This window comes from Musca domestica, unplaced genomic scaffold, assembly GCF_030504385.1.
Source record: "Musca domestica strain aabys unplaced genomic scaffold, Musca_domestica.polishedcontigs.V.1.1 49, whole genome shotgun sequence".
Classification (NCBI taxonomy): Eukaryota; Metazoa; Arthropoda; class Insecta; order Diptera; family Muscidae; genus Musca; species Musca domestica.
Genome location: NW_026712344.1, coordinates 440,233 through 455,603, shown reverse-complemented (window position 1 = coordinate 455,603; position 15,371 = coordinate 440,233). Strand labels below are relative to the sequence as shown.

General features: G+C 39.3%; 1 protein-coding gene across 1 annotated transcript; it reads right to left on the bottom strand.

Moving 5' to 3' along the window:
- Positions 1-2,717: 2,717 nt before the first annotated feature.
- On the bottom strand, positions 2,718-10,777 carry LOC101893759 (uncharacterized). The gene has a single exon (XM_011294851.3). The coding sequence runs from the start codon at positions 10,670-10,672 to the stop codon at positions 3,482-3,484; it is 7,191 nt and encodes a 2,396-aa protein (XP_011293153.2). The 5' UTR covers positions 10,673-10,777; the 3' UTR covers positions 2,718-3,481.
- Positions 10,778-15,371: the final 4,594 nt, after the last annotated feature.

Here is a 15,371-nt window from a genome sequence, read left to right as displayed (position 1 = left end):
CGAATATTATCGAATGGTTACAAAATGAGATTCCTCACCTCATTTCCAGCGCACACTGGCCACCAAAATCTCCGGATACCAATCTGTTGGACTATTGTGCCTGGAGTATTTTGGAAAGCAAGGTTGGCACTAAAAAATACGAAAGTGTCGATAACATCAAGCAAACGCTTCGCCGAAAATGAGCCAAAATACCGCAGAGCAACATTCGGGCAGCGTGTGACGGTTCCATTGGCCGTATGAAGACCATAATTCGTGCCAAAGGTGACCAATTCGAACAAATCTAAACTTATTTTAAATTTCAATAAAATTTAAAAAAAATGTAAAAATTATGGCGTTTGACTTTGTTGCAGCTTTTTTTATCTCACCCTATATATGAATTCCTAATGATAAGATTTAGACTCTTGACGTTTTCCCGGACCTATAGTTGTTTTTTATACAAATAATTTTGAAGAATATTTTGACATTTAAAAGAAGGTTTTAAAAGGTATTTAAACAAAGAACACAAAAGTTACCTTTGTTAATTCCTTTAGTGTTTGACTTTTTCTGTCGGAATATTTGTCGTATTTTTATCTGCAATATTGCCGAAGACACTATATACCTAAAATGTACAGATTCCGAGGAAGAAGAGGGAGGAAATTGCCTCCTCAATTTGGGTTACATTTCGATGTAAACTTTCAACACATCGAACACGTGTCTTCTTTTGTTAGCTCTACTTTCATAATCTGCTGAATTTTCCCCGTAATTATGTTTTGTGTTGCAAAGTGTAATTTTTCGGTAATTGTAAAATTTCTGGGAAAATCCAAAATAATTTCGAAATTGTTTGGCATTTTATGCGGGCAAAGCTCGTGAGTCTTATACGAAATTTTTCGAAATTCTCAGTAATTTTGAATTTGTTTGACTTATAGGCTCAGCTCAACTTTGAACTAGGACGCATATAGATTTCGTCAATGTCGTACCCTTATGATATAATCTTTTTTATACGCTCTTACTCTTATACTTTTGTTAAAACCAAAAGAAGGAAGAGTACACTGCAATAATGGTTTGACATAAATTATTATGTATTTTTACCCTCATCCTAATGGCTATAGAGGGTATATATCATTTAAACCAGACCGCCGAAAAACTCGCTCGAATTTGTTCAAAGAGTTAAACTCACTAGACATCGAGCTCACAGAGAGCAGAAAAAAATCGAAAAAAAATTTTCAATGCTCGAATATGAGTGAGCATATTTTCTTCGTTTTTGAGTGGGAGCTAAATTCGTTCAAATTCGAGCAGATTCTACTCTTGTCGAGCACACTTTTGATTATACCCTACAACACTATGTGTTGGGGGTATTATAAGTTTGATTGGGCCAAAAATTATGTAACACCTCGAAATATTGATTTCCCACATAGGAAAGTATATATGGATCTTCCTATCTCGCCGAGCTGAGTCGATCTAGCTATGTATGTCCGTCCGTCCGTCTGTCCGTCTGTCCATGTTAATTTGTAATCACTCTACAGGTCGCAATTATGGTCCGATCTTCACAAAATTTAAAATGGAGGTGGGGCTAGGGTCAGAATAGAAGCCTATTTCTTTTGGTGATGATCGCATAATATTTAGGGCTTTAAATGGACCAAAAACTGAAAAAATCCCTTATTTTGCACTTGATCTACAGGTCGCAATTATAGACCAATCGACGCGGAATTTCGCATGTAGCTAGAGTTTAGGGCTGGCAAGAAGCCTACCCATTTGGGTGGTCATCGGATAATAATTAGCGGGTAAAATATACCATATATTTTTTGTTGAAAAAAATTCAAAATTTTTCATTAAACCGCGAATATTTTAAATCCCGGCGAAATCACAAAGCCATGACAAGGTTACTTCTGATCTTTACATTGATGTTAACATCCAACAAAACGGATATATAGCAAAATATGTGCGATATATATGTTTATCAAAGAAGATATGCTTGAAAAATCTCTTATATGTCGAGAACGGCTGAACTGATTTCGACAGTTCTCATTAATTCAGAATGGCCTCTTGGCAGGAAAGAAAAAACGTCTAAAAAAATCGCATAAAAATATTTCTCTATAGATGAAAATATTGATTTTGTAACATTTTCTCATATTTTTCAATTTTGTCATATTTTTGGCATATTTTCATTTTGAATTAAACATTTGGTAATATTTCTACAGCAAACAAAACTAAGTAGTTACGATATCAGGATATCACATACAGATCGCATTTATGGCCCGATCCTTACGAAATTTTGCATGGAGATAAGATGAGGGTCAGAATAAAAGCCTATTCTTTTTGGAGATGATCGCCATATATTTAGGGGTTGGAATGGACCACAAAACTGCAAAATTGTCAGCAGGTCGTAATTATGGGGGTTACCGGACATTGCAAAAGGGAAGCAGTTTTGGATGGCCATCCAAAAATATTCAATGTGTGAAGGAGATTGCCAACTTTTATAGACAAAATACGAAAATGTCCATTCCAGTGACTTTTTGGAGAATTCACAAATACAGGAAATACGCACTTCTGACTATTTCGTTAACGCTGATTTCGTTGAAGAATATAGTCAAATGGCTGTATCTCATATAGATGCGTTTCAGTCAAAAACCAATAATAAATGTTAATCTTTTGCCACTTCTGAGAGATTATAGGTCTTTGGGAAATATTGGTTCCAGATCTAGAAGACCATGTACGTGCAACATCTACCAATAGGGTATTCAACGGTCGGCCCCGCTCGACTGTAGCCTTTGCTTACTTGTTTTTATTATAACGTTGTTGTATATCTATTTATAAACTTTTTTATGAAACTCGTACTCTTCAAGCACTCCCGTTCACGAGCAAGTTTCACTCCCAAGCAAAAACGAGCAAATCTGTGCTCTGGTTTTGAAAAATCAGCTTCTATGTGTTTATCTCACTCTCCACGAAAAAAAAAATTGCTGAAAAATTCTTGCCTGGAAAGTATTCCCATTTCAACAACATTTCAACCTTATTTTCAGTCAATATCTCCCCGCTTTCATCTAAGCCTAAAACAATAATGGTGATTTTGCTATCCTATAATGTTTATGACGTTTTTTTTTTTTTGAAATGTGAATCGTATTATATTTGAATATAGATTACCTTTTTTCTATGCGATCGCAGGTAGTTCGTGTGGAAGTTTAAGGGATTTACGTTCAAATACGAGTTGTACTACATATATATGTATGTATGTTTGTAGGTGTGTGTAATTTCTTCGGGTATTCAAATCCAACAAAACAAGAGGTTAATGGGATGTTTTAAACGTTTCATATTCATTCAGCTTTTTTTTCTGTTATAGCCATGGGCATCTGATTTTATCAGGGACTTAGGCAATGTCTCATCTGCTTTCATTCCACGTGGGTGATTTCTTCAAAGAGATTTACATTTGATTTCGATTCCAATTGCCTTTCCAGCAAAAGAATGGTAAGCCACATACATCCACATTAACATCTTGTTTAAGCCGTTCCTAGTCTTGTCCAAATGCCAGGGATTGGGGAAATTGCGATTGGACGCCAGCGGCTGGGCCAAGTGTGGTTTGTTGCTGCTGCTGTTTACCCATTTGTGGCTGGGGCTGATGTTGCAGGGCCAGTTGCGGCTGCTGCTGTTGCACTCCCGCAGCAGCCATATTTGTTACAATGGTATATTGTGAGGGCAAGCTTTGTGGTTGCTGCTGCTGCTGCTGTTGTTGTTGTTGTTGCTGCTGTTGCATGGCCAATTGTGGATTTAACATTACGGCATAACCCGACATTGCAGCCGTCGTCTGAACATTGGTATTAAACATTGAATGTTGTTGCTGAAAATGATGCGGATATCCATGTCCGCCCGAACCACCGATGCCGCCCGCACCTGGTCCAAAAGGCGAAGGCATGAAACCACTGGTTAGATTTATATAACCTTGCTGATTTATGGTCGTTGGCTGTATATAGAGCATGGGCTGTTGAGTGTGCACCATATCGATGGAGGGCGTCTGACGCATGGCCTTTTGGAATTTTTCATATTCCACATAGTGTTTCAGACGCAGTTCATCCTCTTCGATAAGTTGCCGTTGACGTAGCAAGAGTAGGCGTTGATGTTGTGTCGCTCCCAAACGGGTGCTGCACAATTGACTGACCAGTGAATCGAGGTTGTGTTTGATATCCGATTGTATAACCGTGGGCAAGAGATTGGGATGAGTGGCGGCCAGTGACATGGGTTCTTCCTGGGCCAGGGCTAGGCGCCCGGCCGATTCGACCAGATCTTGTGGTATATAGGGATAGGGATGAAGAGCTGTTGGTTGTTGCTGAATGGGTGTAACAAATGGCAAAGGTATTTGTGTGGTTGGGGCTAACTGTTGTTGTTGTTGTTGCTGCTGCGGCTGTTGTTGGAGTTGGGATTGCTGCTGCTGCTGTTGTTGGGACTGTTGATTTGTTTGACCTGCCGCCGTCGTTTGTTGACTGACAACATTGGCCATTGTTTGATTGAACAATTGTTGCTGCTGCTGTTGTTGTTGTTGCAATTGTTGTTGTTGTAGCTGCAAATCAGCTTGTATGGCATTGGATCGCTGTATTTGTTGTTGTATCTGCTGTTGCAATTGTTGCTGCAACTGGGCCGCCGGTTCCATGTTATAGACTGGAGCCGCAGTGGGGGCATGCAAAGGCACAACAACAGCGGCGGCAGCCCCTGCCGTGGCTGGTTTTTGTATTCCCACTGTCGAGCCCAAAGGCTGATAGTTTAGCGATGAGGGCGATAACAGCTCCGTGGGTGTATTATAGCTATTATTGGCTGTACTATTGGCGGCCTGTAAATCAATTGTGGGCCTTAGAATGGCCACTGTGACCGGCACCACAAATGGCTGTTCCTGTGTGGGTGTGGTATCCTGTTGTTCTTGTAATAGCTGTTGTTGTTGTTGTTGTAATTGCTGCTGTTCGGCAGCTTGCTGCTCTTGTACCCGGCTTACACAAAAACGCGATACCTTGCGGGCATTCAGCTCCTGTTCAGTTCTCTGCTGTTCGTGAAAGACCTCATCGGTCATCTCAACATTCCTTAGGGCAGCCAATTTTTTCTCTAAATCTGCAATACTAGTTTGGCTTAGACCACACACCCGTTGGGTATTGGTGTTGGTGGTAATGGTGGAGTCAACACTGCCACCGGAGAGGGGTGGTAGTTGGGGTGTCTCCAAACTATTTTGTTTGGAGAGTTTTTGATGCAGCTCCATGTGTTCGAAAATATTGACAATGGGCTCAACACCGGCAGTTTGTAAGGGGAATTCTGAAAATTGTTGTTGCTGTTGTTGGGGCAAGAGCTGAGATGGTTGTTGTTGCTGCTGTAATATGGGCATTGTATTCTGTATGTCATTGCAGCCACTGTTGTCCAAAGAGGTACGCCTGGAATTGAAAGTGGAAGAGCTACGTGTGGAGCTGAGCGGGCCCGTGGGCGTATCATCATCTCCCTGCACATGTAGCTGTTGTTGTTGTAGCAGTGGTGCCAATTGCTGCTGCTGTGGTGGTTGTTGTTGCTGCTGATGTTCATTGTTGATTGAAGCCACAATGGCCGAGGCAAAGGCCTGGGCATGGGTTATATTTTCCAACTCAATTTTCAATTGTTCCAACGAATGATTCGTATTACCATTGGTGGCAGCCATGACAGCATTACTTGCCTCCTCTCCCGATGGAGTGACATAGAGAGGCACAGAAGCCGTTGCGGAACCTGTACCAGCCTTGGAACCACTCTGCTGCTGCTGTTCAATTTGTGTTGTACCCTTCGACTCCCCCAACGAATTACTATCCTCTGCGGCATTGGTGTTCGGCAAGACCACCGGATTTACAAAGAACCGGGAAATTTTACGCACTGCCATACTATTTTCCGGGGTATTTGAATTGTTCGGTATGGAACCCCTGAAATCATAGGGCGGTGAGGAATTTTCTGTGGTACACTCATCACTGCTGATATTGCCCAAATCCTCCTTTTTAATGTCCTGCAACGAGTCCTTGATGATATTCACATTGGGATATTCATTTTGCAGGAAATCGACATACTGTGAGCGTGGTGGAAACACCGAATTGGGGGTAATGGTGTTTTCCGGTGAGTAATCCGATGTGATTGTGGTGTATTCCGAAGCGGTACTGGTCTTACGGGATGTGGAATCCGAATTGTTGGCATTCTCTTGATAACTGTTTGTCGACGATTCGGGGGCAATGGTGTTGGGGGGAAGTGCTTGGGTGGCAACTTCATTGTATTGGCTATTGGTCACCTGACCCGCGGTGGTGGTGGAGTTGTTAAGAGTTTCTTGATTTTCCAAAACACCATTGGAAATTGCATTCAATTTGGAATCCGTTGAGTTGGTTACATTGAGGGCTGGCATTCCATTGTTTATGGCCTCTGTAAATGTTGTCTGTGGTGGCTGGCCACCCGAAACCGGAGAGTCAACAACAGAGGTCTCTGGGAGGTTTTGAGAGGATTGAATATTTTGTTGTTGAAATATTTGCTGTTGCTGTTGTTGGGCTGGCGATTGTTGTTGTTGTTGCTGTGAGTCATATGGGATGTATTGCGTTTGGCCATTCATAATAAATTGTCCCGCAGAGGTGGTCGGAGCAGGTGTAACTCCCATTTGCATGGATTGTGTTTGATTTTGTTGGACATATTCCAATTGCGGTTGTTGCTGGGCTGTTGGCAGTGCCTGTTGACCACTGAAATCGATTTGGGTAGGCAATGTTTGTTGAACCTGTTGTTGTTGTTGCTGCTGTGAAGCTTGAGTTTGCTGGCCAACATATTCCACTTGAGAGATCTGTGACGCCGGAGTTTGCTGGGTTATGTATTCCACCTGTTGGGAAAGTTGTGATTGCTGCTGTGTTGCAGGACTTTGTTGGCTTATATATTCCATTTGGGTAGCATGTTGTTGTTGTTGAGGGACAGGACTTTGCTGGGTTATATATTCCAGCTGGGTAACCTGTGGTGTTTGTTGTTGCTGTGGCTGCGGAGCTGGACTTTGCTGCGTTATATATTCCATTTGTGGAGGGAGTTGTTGTTGCTGTTGTTGGCTTACATACTCCACTTGAGGCATTTGAGATTGTTGTTGTTGCTGTTGCTGCTGTGGAACCTGGCTTTGTTGACTCATATATTCCACTTGACCAAGTTGGCTTGCCTGCTGGCTAGGTGTTTGAAAATCAGGCTGGACTTGTTGCTGTGGCGTCTGCTGGGCCGGTGGAGTTTGGATAGCAACAAAATCATGTTGTATTTGGGGCTGTTGTTGTTGTTGCTGCTGCTGTTGTTGTGGTATGAATTCAAGTTGGGTTTGAGCGATGTAAGTATTTTGTTGCGATTGCGGCTGGCTAACCATTTGATTTTGTTGCGAGACAGTTTGATTGCTAATGAACTCAGTTTGACCAACATGTTGTGTTGTCTGTTGGTTCGAAACGAACTCAGGCTGTGCAACTTGTTGGGTCTGAGCTGGTGGTGTTGTATGCTGTGGCTGCTGTTGCTGCTGAGCTACATATTCAATCGGCGTTTGATGTTGCTGTTGAACCTGAACTTGTTGCATTGTTGGAGCTTGTTGGGCTATAAACTCAACCTGTGGAATAAATTCCACTTGAGTTTGCTGTGGCTGTTGCGGGGCAACATATTCCCGGTTAATTTGATTTTGTTGTTGTATAGCTTGTGGTTGTTGTTGTTGTGGGTGGAGAAAATCAGGTTGGGTTTGATGTGCCTGTATCGGGGGAGTTTGATGTTGTGACACAAACTCCGGTTGGGTTTGATGTGTTTGTATGGGTGGAGTTTGTTGCTGTTGAGATACAAACTCGGGTTGGGTTTGTTGTGTTTGTATGGGAGGAGTTTGTTGCTGTTGTTGGGGTATAAACTCCGGCTGGGTTTGCTGCATTTGCACTGGAGGCGTTGGTTGGGGGACATATTCTATTGTGGGTTGTTGTTGTTGTTGCTGTGTCATATATTCAATTTGTTGTTGCTGTTGTGGTTGGGTTATAAATTCCAACTGCCCCTGTTGGGGTTGCTGTTGAGTGACGTATTCAATTTGTCCTTGTGGTTGTTGTTGCACCAACTGTGCACTTTGTTGGCTTAAATATTCCACTTGAGCTTGTGATGGCTGCTGTTGAGTCACCTGTGGTTGTTGTTGTTGCTGTTGTTGTGTCACAAAATCCATTTGTGATGGTTGCTGGTTTTGTTGAACCACCATTTCAGCCGCATTGCTTTGTCCAGCAGCTGTAAAGGTCATTTGTTGTTGTTGTACCTGTGGTTGGGAATAGCTCTGACCCGGCTGACTGGCCGGTTGTAATATGGCATTTAAAGAATTGGCCAATGAAATTTGACTAGAATTATAAAATTGCGGCTGTGTTGTGGGTGCCGTATTTGTGGTGGGTGATGTTATCTGATCCTCCTGTGACCCAGACGAAGATATGGGTGTCGATTGGAATTGTAAATAAGTTTGAGGTCGGTTTGGATCATTCAGTGGCAACTGAGGTTGCTGTTGATCCCCAATAAGCTGTGACGTTCCCGTTCCCGTATGCATATGATTCGATTGCTTTTGACTAGCCTTGGTGCCATCCTCATCTTCCTCCGAGTCCACTTCATCTTCTTCCTCTTCTTCTTCCACATTTTCCGGCAACATTTCACGTTGTTTCTGCAGAGCAATTTTCTCCAAACGGGATTTTTCATTTTGCAACTGGAACTGAGTTTGACGTTGGACCCGTTCTTTGAGCAGCGAAAATACTTGCACCTTCAATAAACGCACAATGGCTCGGGCATCTTCTTCAGTAATCAGGTTCTCCTGCATCATATCATCACAGACACGTTCACAATCGTCGTTGACCACATCGTATTCGAATTGTATGGCCTCGTTTTCTTTGTGTTTCGAGGAGCGTTTTTTCGGATCTAGGAACCGTAGACGAAATTCGATGACATTATTGTTGGGATTTTCTAAAAAGGCCTCAGTGGAGGTGGGTTCCACTCGAATGCCAATGTCCTCTTCAAAAAACTCAGAATTTAGCAGATCCTTGCATTTCGGACGATCCTCCTTTTTGAGTTCTATGCACTTCTCAATAATCTCCCTTACCTTGGGATCTTCCACCTTGGTTAAGGCCGCCGGTTTGATACCGGATATAACCTTCTTATAAATCTGGGCCGGACCCTTACACTCACTATAGGGATATTCGGAGACAGCCATTTCCAACATGCACATGCCAAAGGCATACACATCCACTGATTCGTCATAATGTTCCTCATACATTTCGGGTGCCATAAATTCCGGCGTGCCAATTACCGATTTGGCATGTGAACGATTCTTCAAAGTGGCCAGACCCAGATCACCGATTTTTACACTGCCCGTGGTGCCGGTTATGAAAATGTTGTCACACTTCAAGTCACGATGTATAATGGGCAGGGGTCGGGTATGCAGAAAATGCAGACCCTTGAGTATTTGACGACACCATGACTTCAAGACTTTGGGATTGATTTTCTTGAAACGTTTCAAATAGGACTTCAGGGTGCCAGAAAGCATTAGCTCTGTGACCAAAACGATATTTTTCTTGCGGGCAACACTAAACTCCCAATAGGTATAGAAACGTACGATATTGGGGTGTTGTAGCTTCTTCAACATATCGGCCTCTTCGCGAAAACGTTTCCTTTCGCTTTTCTTCACCTGTTTGTCGAGCAATTCACACCAGGCCACAGCCACACCAGTCTCAGTGTCCAGGCCACGGTAGACTGTCTTGAAACTTCCACGACCCACTTCTTTGTCGTATTTAAAGAAACGACCACAAGGTGACATGGCCACCGGCTCATCGTCATCATCCTTTGTTGAAATTGTGGATGTGGTTGATGTTGAGACCGGCACAGGGGTAGCGGGAGCACTTGACGATGTTGTTGTTGTTGTGGCTATTTTTGGTATTTGTAGATTATTTTTCTGTGAATCTGTTTGGGGACTTTCAGCATCAGCGACTGTGGTCTCTGAGGGTCCATCTGTTGTGGTAGTGGATGTTTCCGATTTTAGCTCTTGCCCCTTTTCTTCTTCTTCTACTCCCCCTTCCTTTTCCTTGGTTTGTTGTTGCTCATCTTGGGATTTTTCCTTCGATTTTTGTTTTTCTCGCTCCTCCGGGCCCACATCTTTGGCGCCACCATCTTCAACACGTGACAATTTCGAGGTACCTTTTGCCACTACACTACATTCAGCAACTTGTTCCTCCAGCTTCTCTTCAACCTTAAACCCTACACGTTTCGAGTGTTTTACACCGCGCGTTGATTTCGATTCTTTTTCCGGTGTACTGGGAGATTCTCGTAGTTTCAATTCAACACCCTCTGGTCTGACAATACGCGTCGGTGTTGGTGTCACTGGCCTTATAATTTCAACACCCGTTAAATCTGTATTGCTGGTACGTGTGGGTGTACGAAACTGTTCCTCCAAATGTTCAGCTTCACGCGATAACATTTCAATGTTGTCATCGTAATCTCGAGGAAACTCTGTTTCCAATTCCAAATAGTTTGTGGTAACATTGCGTGCGGGCGTTTCCACACTTTTGCGTATGAAACGCATATTGGGGTTATATTTTTGCATGGCCATAGAACTTTCACGGCTATTGCTACGTTCGCCATACTTGCTAGAATATAATTTGGATGATTTGCTCGATGATGTACGCGATTTCGATTCGGATCTTGATGATTTTCTGTCCTCCATTTTTGAATGAATGTCTCTTTTTTTAATTCTCTTGGCCAATTTTATAGCGAATTCTAGCAAGGGGTTTTATTTTATTTTTTTTTTTTTTTTGGTACTTAACTATGTATACGGATCTGTATTGAATTAAGAATATAATAATGGATTAACATTTTCACAATTATTTATGCACATTGAAATGAAAATCTCAAACAAAGAACCACCAACGAATGCATCTAAAAGTGGGGGGAAAGAAGCAAATAAAAACAAAATAAATCGTGCTTGGAACATAAGAAGTACCTGAATAAGTTATGTATTCCTATATCTATCAATTTTATGATTTTTGCGCATTTTTTGGGAAGCAAAAAAGTTAAGCAGTAACAAGGAAACCAAAAGGAGCATATTTGCTTAAATTTTTCAAAGAGCTTTTCAATCAAAAAAAAAGTGCTCCCGCAGGTGCAAAATATCTATTGTGCAATTTTACCAAATATGCTGTACAAAAGACTCGAATTAAAAGCATTTGCAAAGGCATTACAAAAAAAGTATACATACATAGCCACCAAGAAAAAAAAAACGGAAATAAAAAACAAAAGTAAATTTTAGAATTTTCTTTATTAGAAAAATAAAAAAAAAACTAAACAGATATTATTAATAATTAATAACACCAAACCAAATAAAATAAACTCTTAATTATAAAGAATATAAATAGGTTAAAAAATATTAATCAATATCTATGTATAAACCCCTCGGTCATGGTCATGTTTTTAAGATCCCTTTTTTTACATGAAAGACATATAGTGTTTTTCCTTTTCGCTATAAATCCAAATACTATTTTAAGATCTCTCTACTTTGAGAAATTTATGAATTTAAAAAATATATTTGGGAGTTTAGCTATATCTAATCATAATCATCGGTGCCCAATAAACATGAAATCAGATGAAAAATATATGGGAGACATACCCAATTCTGAATGGATCTCTAAAACAAGTAAAAATTAATAAAATTCTGACAAAATCATAAAAATACCGAATGTAGCCGTTATATTAGGGTATATACGAAGACGTGAACATGCATAGGTACACATGTAATGTCAAATGCCACTACAATATTCAAATGCGAAACTTGAAAAAAAGTTCCGTGAATAATAAGCTAAAATCATGAAAATACCGAATATAGGGCGTTATATGGGGGCTATACCAAAACGTGGACCTGCAATGACAATTTTCCGTCATAGCCTGTAGTATCGATAACGAATTTCAAATATCAAATTTTAAATAATTCCGGTGAATAATGCCGCTATAATCATTAAAATACCGAATATGGGGAGGTGCCGTTATATGGGGGCTATACGAAGACGTGGTCCTGCACGGACAATTTAGGCTGTAGTATCCATTACAACCTTCAAACACCAAACTTGAAACAATTCCGGTGAATAATGAATAATGTATGGGTGCTATACCAAAACGTGGACCTATATGGCCAATTTTCAATACCAAAAGTCCCGCAGACATAATATACATTTGAATAAAATTTTATCAATCTATTTCATTTCGTTCAGAAGCTAGAGTGATTTCCACAGACGGACAGACATCGCTAAGTCGACATAGAATTTTATGTGGGGTCTAAAATTTATATTTCGAGGTGTTAAAAACGGAATGACAAACTTAATATATCCTCCTTGCTATGGTGGAGGGTATAAAAAATTAGCAGAAGTATTTCTATGCTATATGTGATGGATGACAACGAATATTAGATATCAATGACATCAAAAACCAAAAATAGCAAATCGGATGAAAAATATATATGGGATCTATAGCTACATCTCAACCGATTTTTACCAAATTTGACACAATTTTTTCCAAGCTGAGTTCAGTCGCATATGTCAACATCTATTGAGTTCGAGGGGTTTATATTAACCATTTGATGCACAATAAACTTGGTATCGGATGAAGATATATAGGGTGAGATGAAAAAAATGCAACCAACTTTCAAAAGGCATTCGGCAAATATTGAAAAATGAGCTCAGGGTAAAGCCATTAAAATTCCAAAAAGTGCAAGAACTTACACCGCAACAGAAAGAAAATACACTCAAAAGAGGTAAAGAGTTGCTTCGCATTCGTTGCCCAGCAGTTTGTAAACAAACAAATGATCGTGTTTACTTGCCAAAGAAGTCAGCTGAAAATGTGCACCTTCGGTTTGCCACCAGAACTCAAGCGCCGTCCATGGTGATGGCTTCGACCGCCATAACAGCCAATGGTCACCCTCCGCTCATATTAATCGACCGTGGCATCAGAATAAATGCCAAATATTATGGCGACTATTATGCGACGTTGGACTATTGTGTCTAGAGTATTTTGGAAAGCCAGGTTGGCACTAAAAAATACCCAGGTGTCGATCGCCGCAAGCAAGCGCTTCGCCGGGAATGGGCCAAAATACCACAGAGCAACATTCGGGCAGCGTATACGAACAAATCTAAACATATTCTAAAATTTGATGCTATTTCCGACATTTTTTGCTTGCATTCAATAAATTTAAAAAAAAGGTGTAAAAATTATGACGTTTGACTTTGTTGCAGTTTTTTTATATCACCCTGTATGTTCCAGGTATATCTATTCAATTTTATTGGATCCCTTTTCCTTAGAAAACATTTAAATCCATATTTTTTTCGAGAAGAATATTTTCTCTAGATGGATAAAAAGTTTTGCTTTGGTCATCTTTCAAATCAGGTCGAAGGCAGTCGCATATTATTGAAAAATAAATGTGGCGCAGGACGAATCTATTTTTAGATTGTCGCATTTTAATTAATGCCTTGAAGCAGAAACGGCCAAGGTAAGTGGGAAACCATACGACAACAAAAAAAAACTGCTTTACCAGTAAATGAAGGAACTACGAAATTATTTTGCGAATTTTAGAAAAACTTTTATGTATTCAAATGTCGCATGTAATCGCAAAAAGGGTCTGCGTTTTATGCTAGCTACTATACTACCATGACCTCTTCTATAATAAGCCCTTTCTTAAGCTTTAGAACATTAACTTACAACAACAAAATACAAATAAAAATTGAAAATACATAAAATAAATACAAAGTGCAAAAAAGGAAAAATTAACATATAGTATAACAAAATGTACATCAATATCTTAGGCAATTGTATTTTCCTTAACTTGATGAAGACTTACTAGTTTTTAATATGTATATTGCTTATAATAATTTCACACTATATACAAGGAATCCATTAAAATCCACACGACAATGAAGAAAGGATAGCAGTAGTAGTAACTTTCCTAAGGCCCGATGATTCAGAAATATGAAAATTTCAATCGCTCCATCAAACGTACCTCCTCCGATATGATTGGTTTATTTATAGATAGCAAATGGATCGATTCCTTTATTGATTAATTCTTTCAGTTTAATTGCTAAGTGGTTATTGATTAATTATTTGATTTTTTCTTCGCAAATTATTTTTTTCTGCAACGATTTGACCAATCCTCTTATTACCGAATTTTTTTACTATATAAACAACCACCGAGAAAAAAAACAAACGTCAAAGTGGAGCAAAAAAAAAGACTAAACGTCAAATGTCATTTGTATACACTGATAAAAATGTAGTGGTAAAAATTGTAGCTCAGCTGATTAGATTTTACCAAGCATTTACACAGGGTAAGAAAATGAAGTTATGTCACAAAACCTGAAAGATTATAGGTAAATACATGGTAGAAGAGTAAAGGTAGACGCATCGACACAGCTGCTGGGACAATGAACTGTCAAACCAATTTTGGAATTGAAAATATTAAATGAAAAATTATTTAAATTTGTAAAAATTGTTGAAAAACACGAATTATAATAATCTCCGAATAACGTCGTATAAGAAAACATATAAAAATCTACTTATATTTGAAAAAACATTTAACAATTTTTGACATGTCAATGCTCCCAAGCATTGATGCATCTACCTGTATTCTTCTGCTATGAGTAGAACTAAGAAGTTCAAGTTATGTAATCATATGTTTACAATTTCTTTAAATGTATATATTTGACATCTCTTTGTCAAAATTTATATTCATAAATCCGTTGTATACACACGAAATAAGAAATGGGAACTGTTTTTCATGTATTGAATTACAGAAAATGCAGAGGTGGGAATGCTAATTTGAAATGAGGTTACCTTTATTTCATTGTGACATGGGCAAAGTTGTAAAGGGGAATACTCAGGTACACGGTGTTGTTTATAATATTGATTTTACTTCTTACTCGTATTTGATAAAATAGCCTGGCGTTTAAATGTGCACAAGTGTTTTGTTACTTTTGTGTAAACAAGGCTCTCTTTGACCTATGTTTAGAAAGTAACACATTTCGAGTAAAACATTATTTCACGTAAAGGAACAGAACTGAAAAATCAAATGATTGACCTAGATGTCAAAGTTTTAATTTTTCAGTTTTTACATAAAACGTCCCGAATGCATACGATCAGAGTAATATATAAAATAATTTGTACAATTGTAAAAAATTGCAAACAACTGTTCTGTTCCAGAACTGTGAGAATATAAAAGTTTTTGGCGATTTTCCCATTATGAAGGAAAAAATTACAAAACTTGTAGATTCCCACAGGTTCGGGAACAGATAAATTAATTTAACTTTTAGTTAAAGGTTTAAACATGGTAGAATCAAGAAGGTAAAGTTATTTCAAATAAGCATTCCCATCTTTGCATTTTCTGTAAATGAGCT